The sequence below is a fragment of the Glycine soja genome, chromosome 5 (genome assembly GCF_004193775.1).
Source record: "Glycine soja cultivar W05 chromosome 5, ASM419377v2, whole genome shotgun sequence".
Lineage (NCBI taxonomy): Eukaryota > Viridiplantae > Streptophyta > Magnoliopsida > Fabales > Fabaceae > Glycine > Glycine soja.
Window position 1 is genome coordinate 641,369 of NC_041006.1, and position 23,540 is coordinate 664,908.

Below are 23,540 nucleotides of genomic sequence, written 5' to 3' on the forward strand. Positions count from 1 at the left end.
AGAGTTAAAAACAAAATTTTTAAAAAATTTAGGGATTAAAATTCCTAATGAGAAAAAGTTGAGGACCTTGATACTTTTATTTAGAGACTAAAAATTGAATTTCGAAAAAATTAAGAGACTTTATCAATCAAACTTTATTTAATAACTGAAAATTGAATTTCAAAAATAACTTAAAGACTAAAAACATAGTTAATCCAATATTTCATTATAGTCAGTCAAGTGAAATGAAACATGCTAATTAATACATCAAATAAATTTGCATGCATACACAATATTTGATTAAGATAAGATTTTTAAAAAATACTATAAAGTTAAAAAACATCCAGAAGTTGAAGTTTATGATTCCCATACACAATTTATTGAAGGCTTAAATATAATTTTGGTGCTTCTATTTTATTTAATTCTTAATTTTGATCCCTCTATTTTAAAATTGAGAGATCTGGTCTTCCTATTTTAAAAAATTCACAATTTTAGTCTCTTATTTCAAAATACAAAAATTTGACTCCCATAGTTTAGAAAATTCACAATTTTAGTTCTTGAGTTTTAAATAATCCACAATTTTGATTTAAAATTTAATTTTTCCTAAATAATCCACAATTTTGAGTTATAATTAATTAAATAATTTCTTGATGATATTTTAAATGAATATGTTAGACTTAGGGTTTAATTGGATCAAAAGAAAAAAAAATAAAATCTAAATAAAATTGAGAATTTGACTAATATTATAAATTTTTTAAAATAAGAGGACTAAATGTTTTGTATTTTATAATTGGAAGACGAAAATTACAAGTTTTTTAAAATAAAAAACTAAAATTTTCAATTCTAAAATAAAAGAACTAAAATTACAAATAAGACAAAATAGGAAGGATAATTACATTAAAGCCTTTAAATTCATTAAAGGTAGAGCTACCCACAGCTAATAAAGACGTGACACACACAAGCATCTTATAAGAAGTCTTGGAAAATATCCCCCAAGAGCTACTCTTAGTTTAATCATAGTCAGACATTATATTCATTCATGGAATACAGCAGTGAATGTTTGTGTTGTCACAAAGACTCAACAATTATTGTTCACTGGGGCCTCTTTGGATACACATATAGTCAGGATTTCATACACTCTCATTCAACTAATCCAAACCGTCGAATGAAAATCCAACTGCTCATATTTTACATCAGTATATCAAACTTAAAATATGTATCCAAAATTTGAACCATTCTTTCACAATCTAACGATCACAATTGCAGTGAATGCATGGAAGCACGGGCAGTGAATCATTATGGAATCAAGCTGAGAAAATTTGTATTGTCAGAAAGACTCAAAACTTATTGGTTGAGTGGCCATCAAAGAAAAAGGTGTTCCACTATCCTTAAAGTAAAGCCATCAATTTCATCAGTATAATGACCCTGCACTGAATCATTGTCATAAGCTTCACTTCAAATTACTGATTTCCATTGATCCACTCACTTTCCTACCATGGCAGCAGAATTTGTTGGTGGTGCTCTTCTTTCTGCTTTCCTTCAGGTTGCATTTGTCAGGCTCGCTTCTCCTAAAGTTCTAGACTTCTTTCGTGCAAGAAAACTTGATGAGACGCTGCTGGACAGGTTGAACACAAAGCTGCTGTTCATCGATGCTCTTGCTGATGATGCAGAACATAAGCAGTTCAGAGATCCACATGTGAAATAATGGCTTTTTAAGGTCAAAGATGCTGTTTTTGATGCAGAGGATTTCTTGGATGAAATAGATTATGAACTCTCCAAATGTGAAGTGGAAGATCAATCTGAGTCTCAAACCTTCGCTTGCAAGGTATCAAATTTCTTCAATGCTACTTTCAGTTCATTTAACAGGAAAATTGACTCAGGGATGAAACAAGTCCTTGATAAACTAGAATATCTTGCAAGCCAAAAGGGTGCTCTTGGTTTAAAAAGGCTACTAATTCTGATGTTGTATCAGGAAGTAAAGTGTCACAGAAATTGCCATCAACTTCTTTGGTGGTTGAAAGTGTTATTTATGGCAGAGATGATGACAGAGAAATGATCCTTAATTGGCTCACATCTGAAACTGACAGCTATCAGTATTTACTATTGTGGGCATGGGTGGATTGGGTAAGACCACCCTCGCCCAACATATATACAATGACCCAAGGATGGAGGAGGCTGATTTTCATATCAAAGCTTGGGTCTGTGTTTCGGATGATTTTAATGTTTTCAGGTTGACAAAAATAATTCTTGAGGCAATCACTAAATCAAAAGATAATAGCAGAGAGCTAGAAATGATTCATGGGAGATTGAAAGAAAAATTAACAGGGAAGAGATTTCTTCTCGTTTTGGATGATGTTTGGAATGAAAGACGAGAAGAATGGGAGTCTGTGCAAACTCCTCTTAATCATGGTGCTCCGGGAAGTAGAATTCTTGTCACCACACGCTGTGAAGAAGTTGTTTGTATCATGCGGTCTAATAAAGTGTATCACCTAAAGCAATTACAAGAAGATCATTGCTGGCAAGTTTTTGTAAAACATGCATTCCAAGATGATCATTCTATATTGAATGCTGAGTTGAAGGAGATTGGTACAAAGATAGTTCAAAAGTGCAAAGGATTGTCTCTAGCCTTGAAATCAATTGGAAGTCTTTTACACACAGCAAAGTCATCTATTTCGGAATGGGAAAGTGTATTGTTAAGCAATATATGGGACATACTAAAAGGAGAGAGTGAAATTATTCCTGCTCTATTATTGAGCTATCACCACCTTCCGTCTCATCTCAAGATGTGCTTAGCTTGTTGTGCCTTATTTCCCAAAGATTACGAGTTTGTCAAGGAACATCTATAATTCTGCTGTGGATGGCTGAAAATTTTATGCAATGCCCTCAACAGAGCAAGTGTCCAGAAGAAGTTGGAGAAAGATACTTCAATGATCTATTATCAAGGTCTTTCTTTCAACAACAATCAATTGGCTTGTTTTACACGTATTTTGTCATGCATGACCTTCTCAATGATTTGGCAAAATATGTTTGTGGGGATCTCTTGGAAGTTTACATGATGCTAAAAGGTTGCGTACATTTATGCCAGCAAGTCGGGAAATGATGTTTGCTGATGATCCTTGGAAGTGCAAGATGTCATTACATGAATTGTTCTCCAAGTTTAAGTTCTTGCGCGCCTTATCTTTGTCTGGTTGTTCTGACTTTAGAGAGGTGCCTGACTCTGTAGGCGAACTAATACATCTCCGTTCGTTAGACTTTTCACTTACTGGCATAAAAATATTACCCGAATCAACATGTTTGCTCTATAACTTGCAAACACTGAAGCTGAACTATTGTCGCAATTTGGAGGAGCTGCCCTCAAATTTGCATAAACTCTCCAATTTGCATTGCCTTAAATTTGTATACACTATAGTGAGAAAGATGCCAATGCATTTGGGAAAACTGAAGAATCTTCAAGTATTGAGTATTTTTTTTGCCGGCAAAAGTAGCGAGTTCAGTACTAAGCAGCTAGGGGAACTCAATCTTCATGGAAAGCTATTAATTGGGGAGCTGCAGAATATTGTGAATCCATCGGATGCATTAGCAGCAGATTTGAAAAATAAAACACACCTTGTGAAACTAGAGTTAGAATGGAATTCAAACCATAGCCCTGATGATCCAAGGAAAGAAAGGGAAGTACTTGAGAATTTGTAACCTTCCAAACACTCGAAGGATTTGTCAATCAGGAACTACGGTGGTACACAATTTTCAAGTTGGTTATTTGATAATTCATTATTGAAACATTGGGGATTGATTGTGGCTGTGACTCTCTAACGAATTTTCCTCTAGATTTCTTCCCAAATCTTCATTTGCTTGAACTCAAGAGGTGTTGTAATTTAGAAATGATTTCACAGGAGCACACTCATAATCATCTAAAGGATCTAAGTATTAGTAGGTGCCCTCAATATGATTCATTTCCTAGGTAAGGGTTATGTGCACCTGGGCTAAAGAAATGTTTTATTGATAAATTGAAGAATTTGAAATCATTGCCTAAACTCATGCATATCCTCCTTCCGTCTCTTACTGACCTAACGATATGGGGTTATCCACATGTAGAGATGTTTCCAGATGGAGGTTTGCCACCAAATCTGAAAAGGGTGAATCTCTTAAGTTCCAAACTTATCGCCTCACTGAAAGGGGCATTGGGAGACAACGCCAGTCTTGAAAACTTGGGTATATTCAAAGACTGGATGTGGAGTCTTTTCCCGATGAAGATTTTCTTTCACTCTCCCTTAATTCTCTACAAATAGGTAATAGTCCAGATCCTAAAAAACTGGACTACAAGGGTCTCTGCCAACTCTCCTCTCTTAAGGGATTGACAATTTATAACTGCCACAACCTTCAATGTTTACTTTTGGAGTAAGAAGAACCACAAGTTCCAAATTGTGGATGCACCAATCCTCATAAGTCTAACTCTTCATCAGGTGCCAATTCTCCACAATATCTATGCACTCTTGGAAATACAATCTTGTTTATTGCAAATATTTCACTCTCTAATTAGTATTTAACAAACAATAGCAATACGAGTTACACGTAAATTGATGAATATTTGTTAAAGGATGATGGCTCAGCTACTTATATTTAGGACACTATGAAAAATCATGAAGGCACTGAAGTACAGAAGTTCTGGCATGCGGAAATGTGGCATCCATTCCTTTAACTTGTTGGGTAAATTTGTTTTCTTGCTGACACGTTTCCTTCTTTCTTCTTAATCGATACTTCGTACATTATGTTATGGAAGTTTATGACAAAAAACATGAACTCAAGCTTCATAAATAGACCACTGAAACTGGGAAAAAATGACACCTAAAAATCAGTTATTAACACCGCTAGTTCCGTTCTGGATTAGTTAGTAATGTTTATTCTATAATTACATGGACATACAGGTTCCTGAATGTATTAATAAAAAGCTTGCCCAGGCAAAAATCAAGTTATAGGTATTGCTGGAGACAAGAAGGAAACTGCAACCATTATATGGTACATTAACAAGGCTAGTTCTAGATTCTGTTACTAAGGAACTTGCATTATGTTTAATCTAGTTTTCTTTCAATTTTTCTTTTTACAGGTGTGCTTTTATAGTTTACTTAGACATGAAACAGATAGTGATCACTCTTGATTCTTCAGATATCCTATCATTGGAAAAACAAGAGGACAAAGAGTGTCTAGCAAAGATACTTGACCTTGGAAATTATTGGCATTTAATTTCTCTCACTGTTATAGATCTTCGAGACAACGATTGCTTAGGCCTCTCTTGAAAACATTAAGAAGCAAATTAGAGAGGGGATCTTGCAAATCAGATCCACGAATCAGAGTTCTAATACAAATAGAGGAAGTCGTTGGATTGGATTATTCTCATAACAAGATTTTTGAAAGGTCCTTCTTTGAGCTGGCTATTAATTGCGCTTCTGTGATATGTTGCCGATATTCACTCAAACAAAAGCTCGTGTGAGTATTATGGGTGTAAAATTTTGAATTTGTATGTAATATAAATAATAGAAATTCCTTGAATAATAATAGTAAGTTATAAAATTTAAGGACTATAATGACAATAAGTTATACATGTTAGACTAAATCATCACGGCAGTTTCGATTTCAGAGATTTATTTGACATTTTCCTAAATTTCAAGGACTATAAAGACAATACCACACAATCTCAAGGAATAAAATGGTCGTTTACTCTTTCCTTTTATCGTATCTAACATAAAACCCAAGAGAGGATAATAAATCAAAGGGTAAAAATTGAATGGAAGAATTATATAGCATTCTTTTTAGGCATTAGTTACAGTCTTACAGAGCATTCATTTTATTCTTAGGTATTGCAGCATTGCACCTTATTACTTGTATGTGTGAAGCTTTTGCATTTGTTTTTAGACACAACTGTGTTACCTGATCATATTGGTATAGATGGTTCTACGCTGCATCTTTGTAGTACTATTTTCTTTCTGCACGTACATGCCAATGAATAATGTATCATAAACTAACAATTAATTAGAATTGAATGGCTTTGGCTCAGTTTTCTGCCAAAGTTAAAAATGTTACACCATCTTGCTTTTGTTGGTGGCTGGGGTTCATAATATGACACTACTTTCCTTTTATCACCATCTTGCTTTTGGTACATTCTTCAGTATGTCTTAAAACATATGATTAATTAACTATGATTGTTAACTGAAATTTGTTTGATCTCTCACATGTTTTAATCAAAATTAAACATGCAGCTCTATAATTAAACAACTCAAGTCGGTTTCTACCAATGTACCAATATAGTATTATACGGAGAAAACAATTAGAAGAAGGGCTTGAAATAGGGTTATCTGATGACGAGTTACCTTACCAAGTCCAGGGAAAAGTACTACATCTCAGAGAGATATTGAAGGAAGGAGAGTTGTGAAATGTAAATGCTTCTAAACATACACATTCTTACAACTTGAAAATGTATTTGCTTTCTTGCTGAGTTGGAAAGTGGCATTGAAGTGGTGAGCATTGCAAATAGCTTTTATTTTTTAATTTTTAGTTGAAAATGTTCTGGTTAGGACACACGTGAATAAACTGTTGTATAAAAAATTTCCCACCTGGTCTCCATTAAAAATGGATATTTGGATTGTGAATGAGACTTGGAGTTGCACTTCAATTCTCCTGCATCCAAGCTCAAGGATTAGGAATAGGAAATCATAGTTTCACCGATTATATTCTGATGATTTAAAAATAACGAAATCCATTACTTTTTATCATAATTAATCTTTTGATAAAGGTTATCGACACTAATTTCTTCAATTAAATATTTTTTATAACTTAATTAATTAATTAAAATATTATTAGTGATACATGCTTGGAATATAGACATCAGACACGTATGTCTCTGTCCTCTTTCAGTCTTTCTCTAAAAATTGTTGTCTGGTCTGAATTATTTAAAACATTTTTTTTTTTTTACAGAACCACTATTTGAAACATAGAACAAAAAAGTACAGGACAAATTAGTAAACTATATTATTTTTACACTCAGTTTTATAACTCTCATATTTCTTTTTTATGTTTCGATCTCTCGGCATCACACTCCTCATCTTTTTTTGGATGAAGAATGGGCTTAAGCCCAAATTACAACTGCATCAAACGAGGGGTTGAAATCCAAGAACAATCAGCCGAAAGCATTAGCACACCTGTTTCCAATTTCCTTCTTTGGATGTGAATGGCCCTCATCACTTCTCTTATTTCTTTTTTAGTTGTAAAAAAAATAAGATCTTTACACTACCAACATATTGAATTAAACTCGTTAAAATAATATTATGGTTCGTGCACACATGACAATATTCGGAACAAATTTTTTCCTTGTTATTTCCTTCTTTCATCTTTGTCATTAATAGATTTTATCTAAATTATCGATGATAAAAATGATATAATAATAATAATAATAATAATAATAATAATATATAATATATAATATAGGTTCAATTTCTTCTCTTCAACGAGATTTATACAAAACAAATCATTCTCTCCCTTTTTAAATATAATAGTCATATAAATTTTTAATATTTAAGTCTGATTCTTATGTATAAAAAAATATAATAATCATGAATAATGTGAATTGAATTAATATATCAATTTATCATTTCTATACTTATAAGTTATTATTTTAGTACATGCATGTATAAAGTCTACTACAAGTGCACAGGTCAACACAGTAGCTTGTTTATAAAATTAGTGGAGGCATGATTTGGGCGTAGCAGTCACCTGTTGTATAAAGCTTTGGCGTAATTCTTGTACCAGAAAGGCCCATGAATTTGTTTATGGAAGAAGCACGTGTGTGTGTGGATCTTGAATTACCATTAATTACGTCTTGTCGGTTTGTTAGATTAGATAAAGGCACTATATATGCTCTACGTAGCTGCATATGACAAAAAGGAATGATATCTTGTAAGAGAATGGAATTAGAAAAAAAATACATAAATTAATAATATAAAATAGTTTTATATCATTATTTAATTATAATTTATTATATATAATTATTTTAAAAATTATATTACTAATAACTTATTATTAAATAATAATATAAAATTATTTTATATTCATCACCGTTAAAAAAAATGAAATATGATTGTGTAAATGGCTGTAATACCCTTCCATTATTATCAGGCTCAAGTAGGAGAGAGAGAATAAAATTAATTAAATAAAAGTGGAATATCCCTGTCAGTGATGATGTTTCTTACTTCTAACAATACCACACAAAACACACTTGCAAGAGTGGGTTAGTAGGACTTCAAACAAGAGGGAGGGAAGGAAGGCTGCATGAAAAGTTGTGTGTCATCATGCAGCCATCATATCATATTATAAAGGAAAGAAAATCATGGGATGACCAATGTAAATAATCATTTGTACCTATCCACACAACCCACTAATTTCATATGGTGAGCAAATTAAGTTGGAGCCTGCTCATTGGAAACTTATTATCTAACTTCACTAAATAGGATTGTTTAAGAAATGGCACGTTTGAGGCCATCTAAAAACTTTAAAAATCGACAGATTGACCCATTTATATTAACGTATACAAATAATATATAACTACTTTAAATTATATTAAATTTTTACTGTAGTATCTTGAAATTATATATTTATTATTTTATCTAAAAGTTTAATTAGACTCAATTACTTACACTTAAGTGGGGGTCTATTAGGCTACTTAGAAATCTATTTATATATAACTCTATTTAATATATCCTACGATATATATAAAATGGATTTTGAAGTGAGGTCATTCATTCTTCTAAAAAGGTTAATCTGTAATAAAGTAAACCGGCCTGACTTTGGCTTTGATTTAAGCACTAATGGTCTGAAATAAAAAAGAAGTGTTCTACTTTTAAGAATTTGGGAGTTGAATTTGCAACGTGATTATCATTGTTCATTGTTTAGTGATCATTAGTACTAATTAGTAAGGGAATGGCTGCATGCACGTGTGGAGAGTGTCCATCATTGATTATAAATATTATTCTTGTATATTTTTTATTAGGGTTAAATTGCTGTATGATTAAGTGTTTTCTAGAAGAATATCTAATTTAGACCCCATAAAAGATTTCTTTTTTAAAAAAAATGTAACTTTTTAGTTGCCAAATTAATAACAAGAATGTAGCAATAAGAATTACTATTTGCCTAAACATTCATTCATGATAAGGATATGCAGAATCTTTTGAATGGGGAAAACAAAAAATAAAACAAGGCGGAATGGCAGAACTGGGTGAACCCTAAATGTGCTGAGCCCAATATCAGTTCAAATAATAATAATAATAATAATAATAAGTTTTTCATTAAAAATAGGATAAAAGTTGGACATGCTTTTAAATAACAACAATAATTATTATTATTATTATTTAAAAGGATGTCCAACTCTTATCCTACTTCTAATGGAAAACAGTAGTAGTAGTGCTTCCTTGGTATTTTTTTTATATATATTCAGAGTGTTTCCTAATTGGTATGAATTTAAAGAATAAATAACGCCCAAATTATATATCCTTTGAAATTTTCGTCCTAGCTAATACAAAAATGTATATTCAAGCTCAATCTAGTTTACACTTAATTAATTGCGGTGACTTTTACTTAATCCTATAGAAAGTTCGATATTGTAGTTCCAAGCCTTAAACATTAATGTGAAGGCCGATAGCTATATAGGTCCGTAATTCTTTTTTTCTTTTTTTAAACTTATAGCAATGGTTAGGTGGGTACTTATCTTGTCTACAATAATATTATGCCATTGTGTCAAATCATAAAGTTAATTAAAAAATAACCTCTTGTGAAATCTTGTAAAGTTCTTTATCACACATCTAACTCTAAAAATTTTGTGCTTGAAAATGTAATATTTTAATAAATTGTTTCTGACGACTTTCAAGAACACCAGGTCTTGTGCTTAATTAATAGTAACAGTATTTCAAAGATATGCAAGGAAATCAAGCTTTACCAAACCTGAAAATGGCATAATATATTCAATTATCTGGTTTCTTCCCAAGTGAGGTTTTGATTTTTGAGCTTAATCTCTAGTATATAAGGAAATGCCAACATGTGCTTAATAAACTAATATTACTCACCCTTTCTCATTCATCAAGATATAAAAAGATATACATACATTTTTGGATTAGATATTTCTTCTAGACAAAGTCCACCATATGGGCACATTCAATCTAGAATTAATCAACGAGGACTTAAAATCAAACACTTTCAAACTCAAGCTTTCAGAAAAATGGTGGTATGTGGAAACTTCATTTGTCATCATTGCATGCTACCCAACTGTTTGGACTTACTTTCCCACTTACCCAATATTCTTGGGTTAGGAGAATTTGGGGCGCGAGAATATTGAAGAATCTCTACGTAAAATATTAATTAATTACGATAAAAGATTACGAAACTCGTGTTCGTGAATCATGGGATGTGAAACACAAAAACAGCAAACGAGAATTAGAATACATAGGTAAATTGATTAGCTCCTATTTATGAGATTTATCAAGAGGAAAAGACTCTTCATTAATTTTCACACATAAATTTACAACTATTTTAATAGTAACGAATTATATAAACACACCCCACCAAAGCTTGTATCAACCGATGCAGATTGCTGCAACTTAGTTTAACTAATAATCTCATATTTAAGTCTTTTACATGTAATAGTGTTAAATGCTTTTTTTTTAAAATAGTGTTAAATATTTAAAGTAAGGGTTTGTTATCCAATAGGATTGTTTTCTAAAAAATCTCTGATTTGTACCCATAACTTTTGAAACTAGACTAGGGGTTTGATCGATCGAACTGAAAATCGTGACTGGTCCATTAATTTACAATTTTTTTATATCTTGATCTTTTATATTTTATTAAACTTGTTATTGTTAATGGTATTATTGTATTTTATTAAAATTTAAACCTAAATATTATGAGATGCGTACTCATTTTTTCCTGTCAATGAATACTTTATTGGCCTATTAACAATATAAGGATATTTGTCGGTGAAAAAATTTGTTACTTAAAATAAAAATAGTGTCATTAAGAATTTTATTGATATTTTTGTAATGAAATTAAATTTATGATATTATTATTTAAATTTAACTAATTTAACTATCTTTGTAAAATTAATTATTTAAATAACTTGAGGTAGTTTTATTTTTATTTGTCAACTCTCCTCCTTTTATTTATTTTTTCTTTTAAGGATTCAAGCTATATATTTTTTGTTTTTTAAGGGTCAACGAAAGTAGAAAAAAAAAGGCCAACAGAAAGAGAAAGTATATACATGAATAACAATATCTCTTTCATCAGTAGAGTTTAATAGTGATACACAGTGAAATATTCAATAATAAATTATTATTAATATAATTTTTAAGATAATTTTTACAATATAAGGATCTCTTTATTTAAGTCTTTATATATTAAAAAATATTTTAATTAAAAATAGAATTTAATGCTTATATATGTGATTAAATGATTAAATGACAGTGCATAATTATTTTTTCTCTTCAAAATATATGTTTAATTTTGTTTACAATAATCATGTTTTTTAAAGAACCTACAAAGATTGTTTTAATCTTTCTTCTCAAATATTAGAAATAATAAATTTACAAAAATTCTTAAAACCCTGTAAAAAAAATTATAATATTTATATCACTAATCACTCTTTTCCTTTTAATTTGAAGAAAGAAACAAAATCTCTTTTATTTTTTTCCTTTTGACTTATAAAAAAGGATAACGAACCTTAAACTTTAACGTACAAAGACTCCCACTATATATCAGTCAAAAAGGAGGTTCTTGTAGGCTGAGAAGTGAAGTAACCTTTTTCTAGAAGTGAAATGGCTTGCTAACTTTTTAGGTTATATTTAACAAAACTAACTAATAAATTAGTTTAAAGTTTAGAGGTTAGTATATTGTTTGTAAATTAACTTGAAATTCGTATGTTATTAGTTTTTTTTATCAATTATATTTCATTAGTTGAAAGCTTATAAATTAATTTATTAAATTAGAAGTGTTTGATAAAATTAGTTATTAAGATAGTTAATAAATATGAAACAAAATATGCATATAACTTTTTAGTAAATCTTATTTTTTAAAAACAAAAATATATTATTAAATAATTATAATTTTACTTTTTTATGAATTTTAATTCATTACTAACTTTTTGAATATATTTAAAAAATAATAAAGAAACATATTAAAATAGTGAAGATAAAAATAAAAGAAAAAAGTTACAGTATAAGCTAACCAAATTAAGTAGCTTATAGTTTCTTAGTCATGGGATAGTAAGATAAGTTTATTGATTAAATATCTTAATTTGATTAAATAAATTTATAAGTTGGTTAAATAAATTAAATTTTAATTTTAGTTTCATTATAATTTAGTTAAATAAGTTATAAATTATTTATTTTTATATGGTAAATACAATCCTAAGGGGTCAAGTTTGGCGTATTCAATTATCAATCTAATTATTTCAAATGCGGAAAAATTTATTCGTTCCCCCGAAAGCAAAAGGAGTGGAAAAACTTGGACAATTTATTGTTTTATGCATTTGATAGCCAAAATTGTACATTATGGCATATGTGGATTGATGGGCTCGGGTGGATGCATGCATGTCTAGGATGCTGACTAGAATTGTTTGATAAAATAAAATGATGGCACGTCTTAGTTAATAGAAAGAAATTAACCATGCCACGTCTAACTAATCAAACTTGATCACACTATTCTAATTATATCAATATATATATACATGAAGATCATTATTGCCTTCTATAATTATTCTTATTAATTTATTATTATTTCCTTTTTATAATTAGATAGTTTTTAGTATACTCTTAATTAATTATTCTTAAATATTTTCTATTGGGTTATTTGAATGTTGTTTTTTAGTACATCAATTCAAATGAAACGGCAATCCAAAACATTATAGTAAGTTATTTTCTACCTTCAGAAACAATCGTTGCTTTGTTGTATTGAATCTCTTTGTCATTTGAGATGAGAGGCATCAATGTATTGCTTCAAGAATCTTTGCTTATATTCTTCCTGTTGTTTAATTAAACAATCTTTCTGCTAGTGTCATCTTTATGCCACAATGGTACGTAGTAGCATTTGAAATTCTTCTTTCTTCAAGATTTTGATATACCATTATTTGATCCCTAATTAATGTAACCACACTCTATATATTGATCTACGTCTATATAGAATCTTCTTCAAGAATAGTTCGACAACATCAAAGGATAGGGATTTGGCAATATTATTATTTGTTATATTGGGGATGAGTTTATCATACCAATTTATTAAACTCAAGCTTCGCTCATTCATTTTTTTCTATTTTAAAATCTTATTTTGCAAGTTTAGCAAAAAATAAAACATTTAAATTGTTCATATAATGTAAATTTAATATTTTTTATCACTATGATATTACTTCAAAATATCTGTTAATTTTTCATTGTTGAACATTAATCATTGTCAAAAAAATTGATTGTTTATTTTTAATGAAATCTCATCTTTCAATATTTTTTTTCATTCATAAAATTTAAATTTGAAACTTTAGTTAAAACATTGACCGCCTTCAATGTCAATTAACAATTCTCCTATCTCAAAATTTTCTTTATCTTTAGTTTCCACGAGACATTAATCTAATTGAACTTCCCAACCTCATATCTTGTTGCCTTGGTTTTATCAACTTTTTTTTGCTAAAGTTGTTTGCCCAATTTTACTGGAATAGTCACGACGTGAATAATGGCCAATGAATTGTGTGCTTCGGTACCACTATCAGGTGCCTGGTACCGGAGTTATTGAAATAATATTACATAACTAAAATAGAATTGAAAAACTACCTTAAATGAAAAATTATTACAACAACTTCTCTTTAAATATAAGGATAGAAAAATAACACTTTCTCTTAAAAAAAAGTAGGAGAATAATTACACCAAGAGAATCTCCCTAGGAAACTATAGTTTCTTTCTAAATAAATTTCTCTCAAAATTAGGATACAAAAAGTTGATAAAGAAGTTCACATCTATATGCAAAATTCCAACACTTAAACTTCTGATGCTGCCGCCAATATTTTAGGAGGTTTTCTCTCCTTTCTTCAATTTTTGTGATACCGTCAATTTTTTTTAGTTATTTATTTATTTATTTTAACCTTGTTCATACCTCAAAAATGACTTTAAGTGTTGTTCACACTTTGGTGGTTTTATGATAAACTTGTCATGAGATAGAGATGCACCACAATTTTTTTCATAACATTAATATATATATATATATATATATATATTATTAGAATTGGTTAAATTTTTAATATTTGAATAATAACATATACTATTCTTGACTATTTTTTCTTGTAAATATATTTTTAAAAAAATTAGTTATGCATACATTTAAAATAATATTAAATATATTTTATTTTAATCTTTATTCTTTCTAAGTTAATTATATGTATATATGTTTTATAATTTAAGTACATTCTTTTAATTTATATACTTTAAAAATTACTTAAACTTAATAATATTCCAACAATTAATACTCCCCCACAAAAACTAAGTAATGAAAAAAGAACATTTTGCGGGAAAATTTGTGGACACTCTCAAGTCTAAAAATACAATCACAAATCTTTAACCTAATCAGAAATGTAATCCATCGCATTTCTTGCTAAAAGAAACTCACAACCACAACCAGAAATATATAACCAAATCAATCAATCACATTTTCTTACTAAAAGAGACCATGGGAAGCGCTTTTTTGATTGTTTGTTTTAATCACCCCAAGTATTTATTGGAAGATCCCTCATCAACCAACCCCTTAAAGTTTATACTTTGCCTTTAAAAAATCAAATCTAGAAACAATATAGGGAGCCATCCACATTTTGCCGTTTTCATGTGTCATACCTAATTTATATCGCACCGCTCTTGATCAAGACTTCCAATAGCCCCCCAAAACGCATACTCATTTATTTCACACAACCTCACCTGTCTCTCTATTCTGAATATATAGCCACTCTCCCTAAGCCAACACTAAATTATAAAACGTAGTTTTCATAATTATGTTTTTCCAGTGGAAGACACTTTGCACCAAATCGGAGAAAGCGTGAAAAATATTAGCAGTGAGACAAACTAAAGGTTGGTTGCTGTGTGAAAACAAAGATAATCGCGTTTATATGTGTGTGTGTATATATATTACCTTCCTCGTTACGTTACTAAATCAAAATTGAAATTTTCAACGAATAACATAAAAAAATGAACACTAATTGGTGAATTCATCACTCATCCTAATATTCTAAGTTTCATAAAAAGAAATAAAAATCCCTAATTATAAAAAGTAAGATGATTAAAACTATCGTTTTTAAAATATAGGGATTGAGATTAATTTTGATAAAAAAAAATAGAGACCCAAAAGACATAGTATTTTGCCTTATATTATATAATCCTTTTTTCCACTTTTTTTTTAATAATTTTTGTATACGCACAGCTTAAACATGAGTTTAAATTTTCAAGTATTATTAGTATTAAAAAATTTATCCCATCAAACAATTACAAATAATTCTAAACATGACTTTTAAAACACTTGTGACAAAAATCAACAATTTTATTATATATAACAATATATGATTGGATAAGAAAGTTAAAAAAAATATTATTACACTCAAGTTGAATTCTAAATCAATATCTAAAAATGAAACAAGAAATTTTTTTGTTATCCTACCAGCCAGACATTCTCCTTATTCTTTTGTACAAATATATAAATACAAACTTAAAAGACAGTTGTTTGGCGACAAAATAAAACAAAAAAACTAAAAAAAAAAGGGTTTACTTTGGCAATATGCAACATGCATGAGGTGATATGTGTAAAGTGTAAAAATGTTCCATATGGTCATAGGTCAAGAGAGGTGTGAACCAGGGCAACAAAGCCAGATCATCATAGAATCCAGATCATAATGAATTAATCACTAATAAATTAACTATTACTACTTCTAAGAATAACAAATATAAACGTATAACAAAACAAAAACAAAGCATCATCATCCATTACTATTATTATAATAATGAATGAATGAATTAATTAATTATTATATTATCATGCTAATGCTTGAGACACACGGTGGCAGTGGCAGTGGCTGCTCGCTCTTTGTTTCCATCTTCTTCCCTATATAAATACCACCAAACCTGTTTCTTACTTCTTAGAACAGAAACAGAACAAAACAATAAAATTAAATTTAAAAAAAAAATAGAAAAAAATGCAGAGAGAAGAAGAGAGTGTGATGGAGTCGTTGGTGTGTCCAAGCTTCAGCGCCTATTCCTCCAACACGCTCGACGACATCGCGGATCAGGTAACTCGAAACGACGACGTGCGTTTCGAAGAAAACGACACCGACTTCGAGTTCGTCGCGTTTCGCGAGGTTGCCGACGGAGTTTTCGTCGACGACAACGCGACTCCGGCGTTCCCGATCTTCGACCGCGACCTCGCCACTGCCACGGCGGAGGACGGAGGAGAAGTAAAACGGCGAGTTTCCGGCGAGGAGGACGACGTGGTGGCGATTCAGATCACGCTCGGGAAGCTGCTGATGGACGATTCTTCGCCGTCGTGCTCGTCGTCAGAGGTGGAGGACGAGCTGGAGAATGTTCCGCCAGGGACGTACTGCGTGTGGACGCCGAGGAAGGCGCCGCCGGCGCCTGCGTCTCCGTGCCGGAAGAGCAAATCGACGGGATCGTCGTTGTCGAAGCGGTGGAAGCTTCTGGATTTGCTGCGGCGAAGCAACAGCGAGGGGAAGGAGTCGGTGGTGTTCCTGACGCCGTCGTCAGTGAATTCGGCGAAGAAGGGAACGAAATCGGAGACCGGAAAAAAATCTCTGGCGAGTAGCGGCGGCGGCGAGAAGAGAATTTCGGCGGTTCCGGCGGTGTCGGCGCACGAAGCGCTTTATGTTCGGAACAGAGAAATGAGGAGAGAGGTTAAACGACGGTCATATTTGCCGTATCGACAGGATTTGGTTGGTTTCTGTGTTAATCTCAACCCCATGGGCAAGGCATTCCCTCTTCACTTTTGACAAATTTTTTTTTTAATGATAATTCTACGAACAACAAAATTATGAGCTCAAAAAACTAGGTTTTGAATTTTCTTTTTCTTTTACTTTTATTGCATAGTGCTTATTTGGATATCCATTACAAATGTTGGTGGTAAAATGAAATTTATAAAAACATTATCATTCTTTCTTTTGCGTTCAATTTGGGGGGTCATTAGATTTGGTTTCAAAATTCTGTGTATAGTAAGTTGAACTGAAAATGAAAGATACTATGGTGACTATATTTGTTATGATAGTCTCATAGGCAAAAGTAACTGAACGATGTGGAGATTCAGTTGCAAAGCTAGGAAAACGATGAAACTGAAGGTTTGTGTTTTTTTTTTTATTTTGGAGGGTTTGTTTGGTTTACAGTTAACGTGTCACCATGTAAATAATAGTGACAAGTCCTTTTACTGAGTATACTTTCATGGTTAAGTTTTGGATTTGAATACTGTTTTTAGTCTTGTATTTTGTTTTGATATTGTCTTTCAGTTTACTTTTTATGTATTATATATGAGTAAAATGATTTTCATTATTGTTTATTCTATCAAAATTGTTCATCAGAGTTATTGTTGACCATTGGTGTTTAATTAAGCCTAATGTGTATGTTCAAAATACTTACTGTATGTATACATGTTCAGTTTCTCATTCAATGTCACGTGACACGTGTGTTTTGAAGCAATATGTAGTGGCCTTAGCCTATGCGCATTGGACGTGGTCACGTGGAAATTCATATGAGTGCGACAAGTTATCAAAGCCAGAACCGAACACATTATGTATTCAAAAGAAGAAATTAAATAGCTGGTTCAAATGGTATTGAATTTAATTTTCTTAAATGGGATTTTTTTTATAAATAAAAAAAATTATAATCGAAAAAAAAAAATCTGATTTTGTCAGATTTTTTGCTATAAGAAAAGGTTAAATAAATTTTGTTGATAAAGATTAGTTATCCACCAAAATTCGTAACATTCTAACAAATATATATATATATATATATATATATATATATATATATATATATATATATATATACTGCATAGGAAATAGATACATGATTTGGTAACATTCCAATTTATTAGTGGATAAAGTGATTTCCAAAATGATTTCCTTTACTTCTAAATTTCAAACAATTTGATTGGAATTTAGTATATATTGAAGATTTAAAGTCTTTTCCTTAATTTGCTACCCATTCCAAAGTGTGTAAATTTCAAAAGTGACTTCATTTATACTATTACTTAATAAAAACAAGACTTGTTTGAAAAGATGATTTATTGATTAATCGATTAAATTATTCTAAATATAACATCTAAAATAATTATTAAAAATTGATAATTTATGATGAATGATAATTTAAAAATAGTATGATAAATTTATCATACATGAATATCTATGATGCGATATTTTTTTTTGGGTATAAATATGACATAATTTATGAGACTCTTTTTTATAATTAATTCTGAATGTAAAACTTAAAAAAATTTCACTAACTCATAAAATTGTTTTTAAAAATGAAAAGAATTTGTATTTTCTTCCAAACTCCATTCCACTCATAGTAATAATTTCTTACTTTAGAAAGTATGTCTTAAAAAGTGTGTTTTGACATTTACATTCTATTACGAGCTATACCCAATTGGGTCATGAGTCATTGACCGGTTGGTTGAAAGGAAGAAGGAAAGACTAGAAGGTAAAATTGCTATAAAGAAATTTATTGCCGAAATGAAAAAAAAAAAAAACGTAATATAGTTTTTTGACACATTTTTTGCTGAAGTTTAAAGACAACCTTCGCTGCTAGAGTGAGTAAGGTCATTTTTTTTATTGATGGTGATTATCTATCACAATTCCATTTACCCAAAATATAACCCAAAGCTATCATAGTGGTTAGCAATATAAATTGCACTTTGGCACATAACTAGATAAGGGAGAGTAGAATTCGCTTTCCCAAAGCTTTAAAACTATGGCTTCTATTTGGGCATGTCCTGATGAAGATGTGAAGATTGAAAGTACCAAAAAAGGAGTTGGATTTAGCCGAAGGAATTAATCTCTCATGATGAATTAATGGTCGGATTTTTATTGGGAGAAATATTTATATTTAGTGTTCATTTTAAATAGGATTGCCTCTAAAAAAGAAGATATGTAGGAGAAAAAAAATGAAAGTGAGGCGTTTGAGGACTTTTCAACAAGCATAACATTAAAGACCTTGATGCAATGATGATAATGTTGACGAGGAACATAAACCATAAATGACTAGGTGATAAGCTAACGTCAAATGCGGATAAATAGCCTTCTGTGGTACCTTCTTAGGAGGTGATGTTGCTTTAATCCTTTATTATGAGGGTCTCAGTTTATCTTCTAATACAGGCATTGGTCGCCAAAGAAAAAAGTTGCACCGCATAATATAAAGTGTGTACTTTGTAAAGGTTCTTTAATTTTTTGCATAGAAATTGGTTTGGACTTTCGATAAAATTCTAAAGCACTTGAAACGTAATGTTGTTTCTCGCTTTCTATAAATTGAAATAATGATATTGAATAAAAGTATTTTTAGTAAATGTTTTTAGAAGCTATAAGAATCACAAGACATATCACAGAAAAGAAATTGCATGTGTTAAGTAAATTAAACAAAGTAAGGATTCTCCACAAATCATTCATGCTAAAATTGATTATTATTGTTACACATACAATTCGAATTATGTTAGTATAATTCTAGAAAGATTTTTCTTGAAGCATGTTAGTATAGTTTTGAAAAGGTTAGTGTTTTGCGGATTCACCATTTCAAAACGGGGTCATGATTTACATCTTTATGTTGGAATTTTTTATTCCAATAATTAATATGGGTTAATATTATAAGATAATTATATTAATTATTTATTATTAGTTAGTTTTATTTTATGTGATTAAATTAAGTGAGCTCGTTAATATGAAATTCAATGACCCATTAAGGGTTAATGTTCTCATAAGGGTTAATGTATGTATTGACCCATTAAGGGATAATGAAAACCCTATTAGGTTAACACGTTAGGATATGGTCCTCAATATATCGAACCGTCATATATAGTTTCTTTTTTTTTTTCATCTCAAGAGTTATAAAGGTCCTATTGAGAAATAAAAAGGTTCTGATTGAGGAAGAACCATAAAATCACTTGTTACACTATTAGGCGGTTATTCATTGTCTCTACAATATTTCGTAACAGATACTAAGAAGAATGCATAGATTATAAATCACACACAGATTTAGATTCCACTGCATTTATTTGATCAATCATTATGAATTCAGGTATTCCAAAAACTTTTATTGATAATCTAACGTAATGTGTTTCTAGTGATTATTGGTATTTTATAAGGATCTCCTACAATTCCAACACTCCCTTGTCATCTTTTTCTCCATCTTCATCTTCTTCCTTGCATTAGAGTTATGTACAGTGGTGTTTGCATGAAGTGATTATGTTGAGTGGTTGGGTGGAGGTGAGGCACAGTGGTGTTGGATGGAGGGATAGTTTTGTCTTTTTGTGGGTTTTTAGAGGTACAAAAAGTAAAAAGGAGTAAGAAGTAAATCCATGTTTTATGTTATGAAAAATGTTTGGAAAAAATATATTTTGACACCGACAAGTGTAGAAACTTGAGAGAGATAAGACAAGAGGAAATATAAATGATTGATAAGATTGATGATATGATGTAACAAGAGAAAAGATAAAAGAAATACAAGTTGTTGGTAGAATGTTTAAAAATTTTGGATGTTGGAAATATCACCACTCAAATGTTTGGGCCAATAGCTCAATACATAGAAACTACTCTTTACATCTCCTTTTTCTTCCTACAACTCCATAAATACTTAAATGGACTAAAATACCCCTCGACCCTACTCCTCTTCCCTTCCAATTCATGTGTCGCCCAACCCTTTCCCCTAATCGTTCTCTTCTTCCAAATTTCACCCATGTTCAATGTTCTCCTTTTCAATTCCAATATTTGTGCCTCCTAAGCATTCTTTGTCCTTTTCTTCTTCCAACTTCACCCCTCTTTTGTGTTCTCCTTTTCCCTTCTAATATTTGTGCCTCCCAAACGCCTCGAGGATAACCACTGCAAGGACAAGGAGAACCACCACAAGGACAACCATCAAGTTCCATAATGCATATTGTATTTTGGATTACTCAATACAAAACTATGCTACAACATTTTTTAATCACATATTCTAGAATGATGTTGGTATAATTCTAGATTGAGTAATCCAAAACACAACATGCATTTTGGAACAATAAATCCTGAAAAATACTAACATCATTCCAAAATAGGTGATCTAGGAAAAAATTATTTGGCTTACTATACAATCAGGAAATAAAATGGGAGGAAAAACCAAGATACGGAGGGAGAGGGAGAAAAAGCATGACAAAAAAAATGTAGTTGTTGGGAGTATTGAGCTTTAAAAGGAGGGGGAGGGAGAAGAAGTGCAGGACAAGAAGCAAAGTGTGGTGCTTGGGAAGCATAGGAATTGGAAGGGAAGAGGATGTGCTAGGGTTGAGGGTATTTTAGTCAATCTGACTCGTGTAAGAAGTGCAGGAAGCAAAAAGAGGTGCAGGAAGTAATTCCCTTAATACATTACTACAAGGCCCAAAAACCTATACATAGGGCCTAATATATATGTATACCCCACGATCATCAGAATCTAGTCACATTGACATTAACACGTGCAATCTCCAATTACAAACGATTACATATCACAGGATGATGTCATATATACTCCATTCATTGTCATATGAAATACGAAAATGATGTATACGAGATGTGAAAAGAACGTCTCTTTCCGTATAATAAGGCGTAGCTATGTATGCATACTCTCTCGCACCTGTACATCACGGTCCTGATTTATGTATTTTTCTATCATAAAATTTATGACGTTTTTCATAGTTTTTGAATTGAGATTTTAAAAGTATATATAGATTGTTTATTTGATGACCCTAATCAAATCAATTAATTCTTAATTGAACTAATTTAGTTTAAAAAAATTTAAAATCTGTTGAAAAGAAAATTAAATCTGAAATAAATTGAACTAATTGGTTTTTTATTATAGTTCAATGGTTTTTTTTTTTCTCTCTCTTTCTATAATTGAACTCAACTAACTACGTAAAAAAAGAAAACTCAACTAACTCGTGTTTGTCCCCGATTATGCGTGTTCATGTCAAACTTGAATGATCATTGCAAAGTTTGTTTCATCTTGAGTGGAAAATATTATGTGTACCTAACATCGTGATACTGAAACGAGTTTTCACGTATATTTCAGAAGAGTTAACCTCTGTCAGGAAGTTAATTAGTATTGATCGAGTGCATGTTAATTGCTTCAATATTATGACTAAATAATCGACTTAATTATTTTCTAATATATTATATATCGTATTGCCTACTAATAAATGATAGAACTATGAGCTAGTCACATTATAGAAAACTAATTTAATCAGTAGAATAAACATTTATATTATTTAACCGACTAAATATACACATTAGCTTATTAAGGACAATGGATACTACTATTTTAATTAAGATGAGGTTTTATTATTTGTTTTTGCTATTATTTTTTTAGAATTTTTTATATCACACGGTTCATTCTAAATTATATTATTTATACTACTATTTTAACATTGTATTTCAAAATATTTATAATCAATTAGTATAACAATACTTATACACAATGATATTACCACATTAATTACAATAATAAAAAAATGATGTATATTTTAGTGTATATCATTTTTATTCTATTTTAAATTTTGTTGTGAATATTTCAAGATATAAGATACAATTAATAGTAGAATGCATACAATGAAAATATAATTGAAGTAACTAATCTTTAAATAAAAATTTATAAGAGTTTAAATTAATTAAACAATTAAAATATGATTACCAAAAAAAATTATCCTTAAAACTAAATTAACATTGATGTAAAATTATTGTATATTGATATGAATATATTGTATGTAAACATGACTATTTCTATCATTTTAGGTCTATCATTTTTTAAGAGTTAATTTTATGTACTAAATATTTATCATTTAATAAGTTAATTTTCAGTATTTTTTCAATTAGTTTTTTTTTTCATTTGTACAACATGGCCTAGTCTTAATGTCCACTCTTGTAACCCGTGGAGGGAGGTACCCGAAACAGGACAAGAAAAAATGTTGACATAATTTCATCATAGTGCACATTGAATGTTGACATCAAAATCAAATGGCACGGTCGATCACAATTGTGGTGTGTAATATAACAACAAAGTTGGTCATCACTCATTTCATAAACCAACGCTATTTCAGTATTTCCCTTCCTAGCTACTCTATTCTAACCTTTGCACCGATCTCCTCTAAAAGCAAAACCCTCCTCAATTCAATTTTGTTGACATTAATCTCTCCAAGTTGGCTTGCTTCTTGATCATGATTCATTACATTACAATGACCAAAAAGAATTTCTGTCATGGGGATTGGCCAATGATTCTGGTGCAGCCTTGGGTGAGAATGTATGT

At 30.4% G+C, this 23,540-nt stretch overlaps 1 protein-coding gene and 1 pseudogene across 1 annotated transcript; both read left to right on the top strand.

Moving 5' to 3' along the window:
* Positions 1 to 1,300: 1,300 nt before the first annotated feature.
* LOC114411681 lies at positions 1,301 to 5,587 on the top strand (annotated as a pseudogene).
* A 10,542-nt stretch (positions 5,588 to 16,129) lies between these two features.
* On the top strand, positions 16,130 to 17,454 carry LOC114411682. Its single transcript, XM_028375332.1, has one exon. The coding sequence runs from the start codon at positions 16,220 to 16,222 to the stop codon at positions 17,024 to 17,026; it is 807 nt and encodes a 268-aa protein (XP_028231133.1). The 5' UTR covers positions 16,130 to 16,219; the 3' UTR covers positions 17,027 to 17,454.
* Positions 17,455 to 23,540: the final 6,086 nt, after the last annotated feature.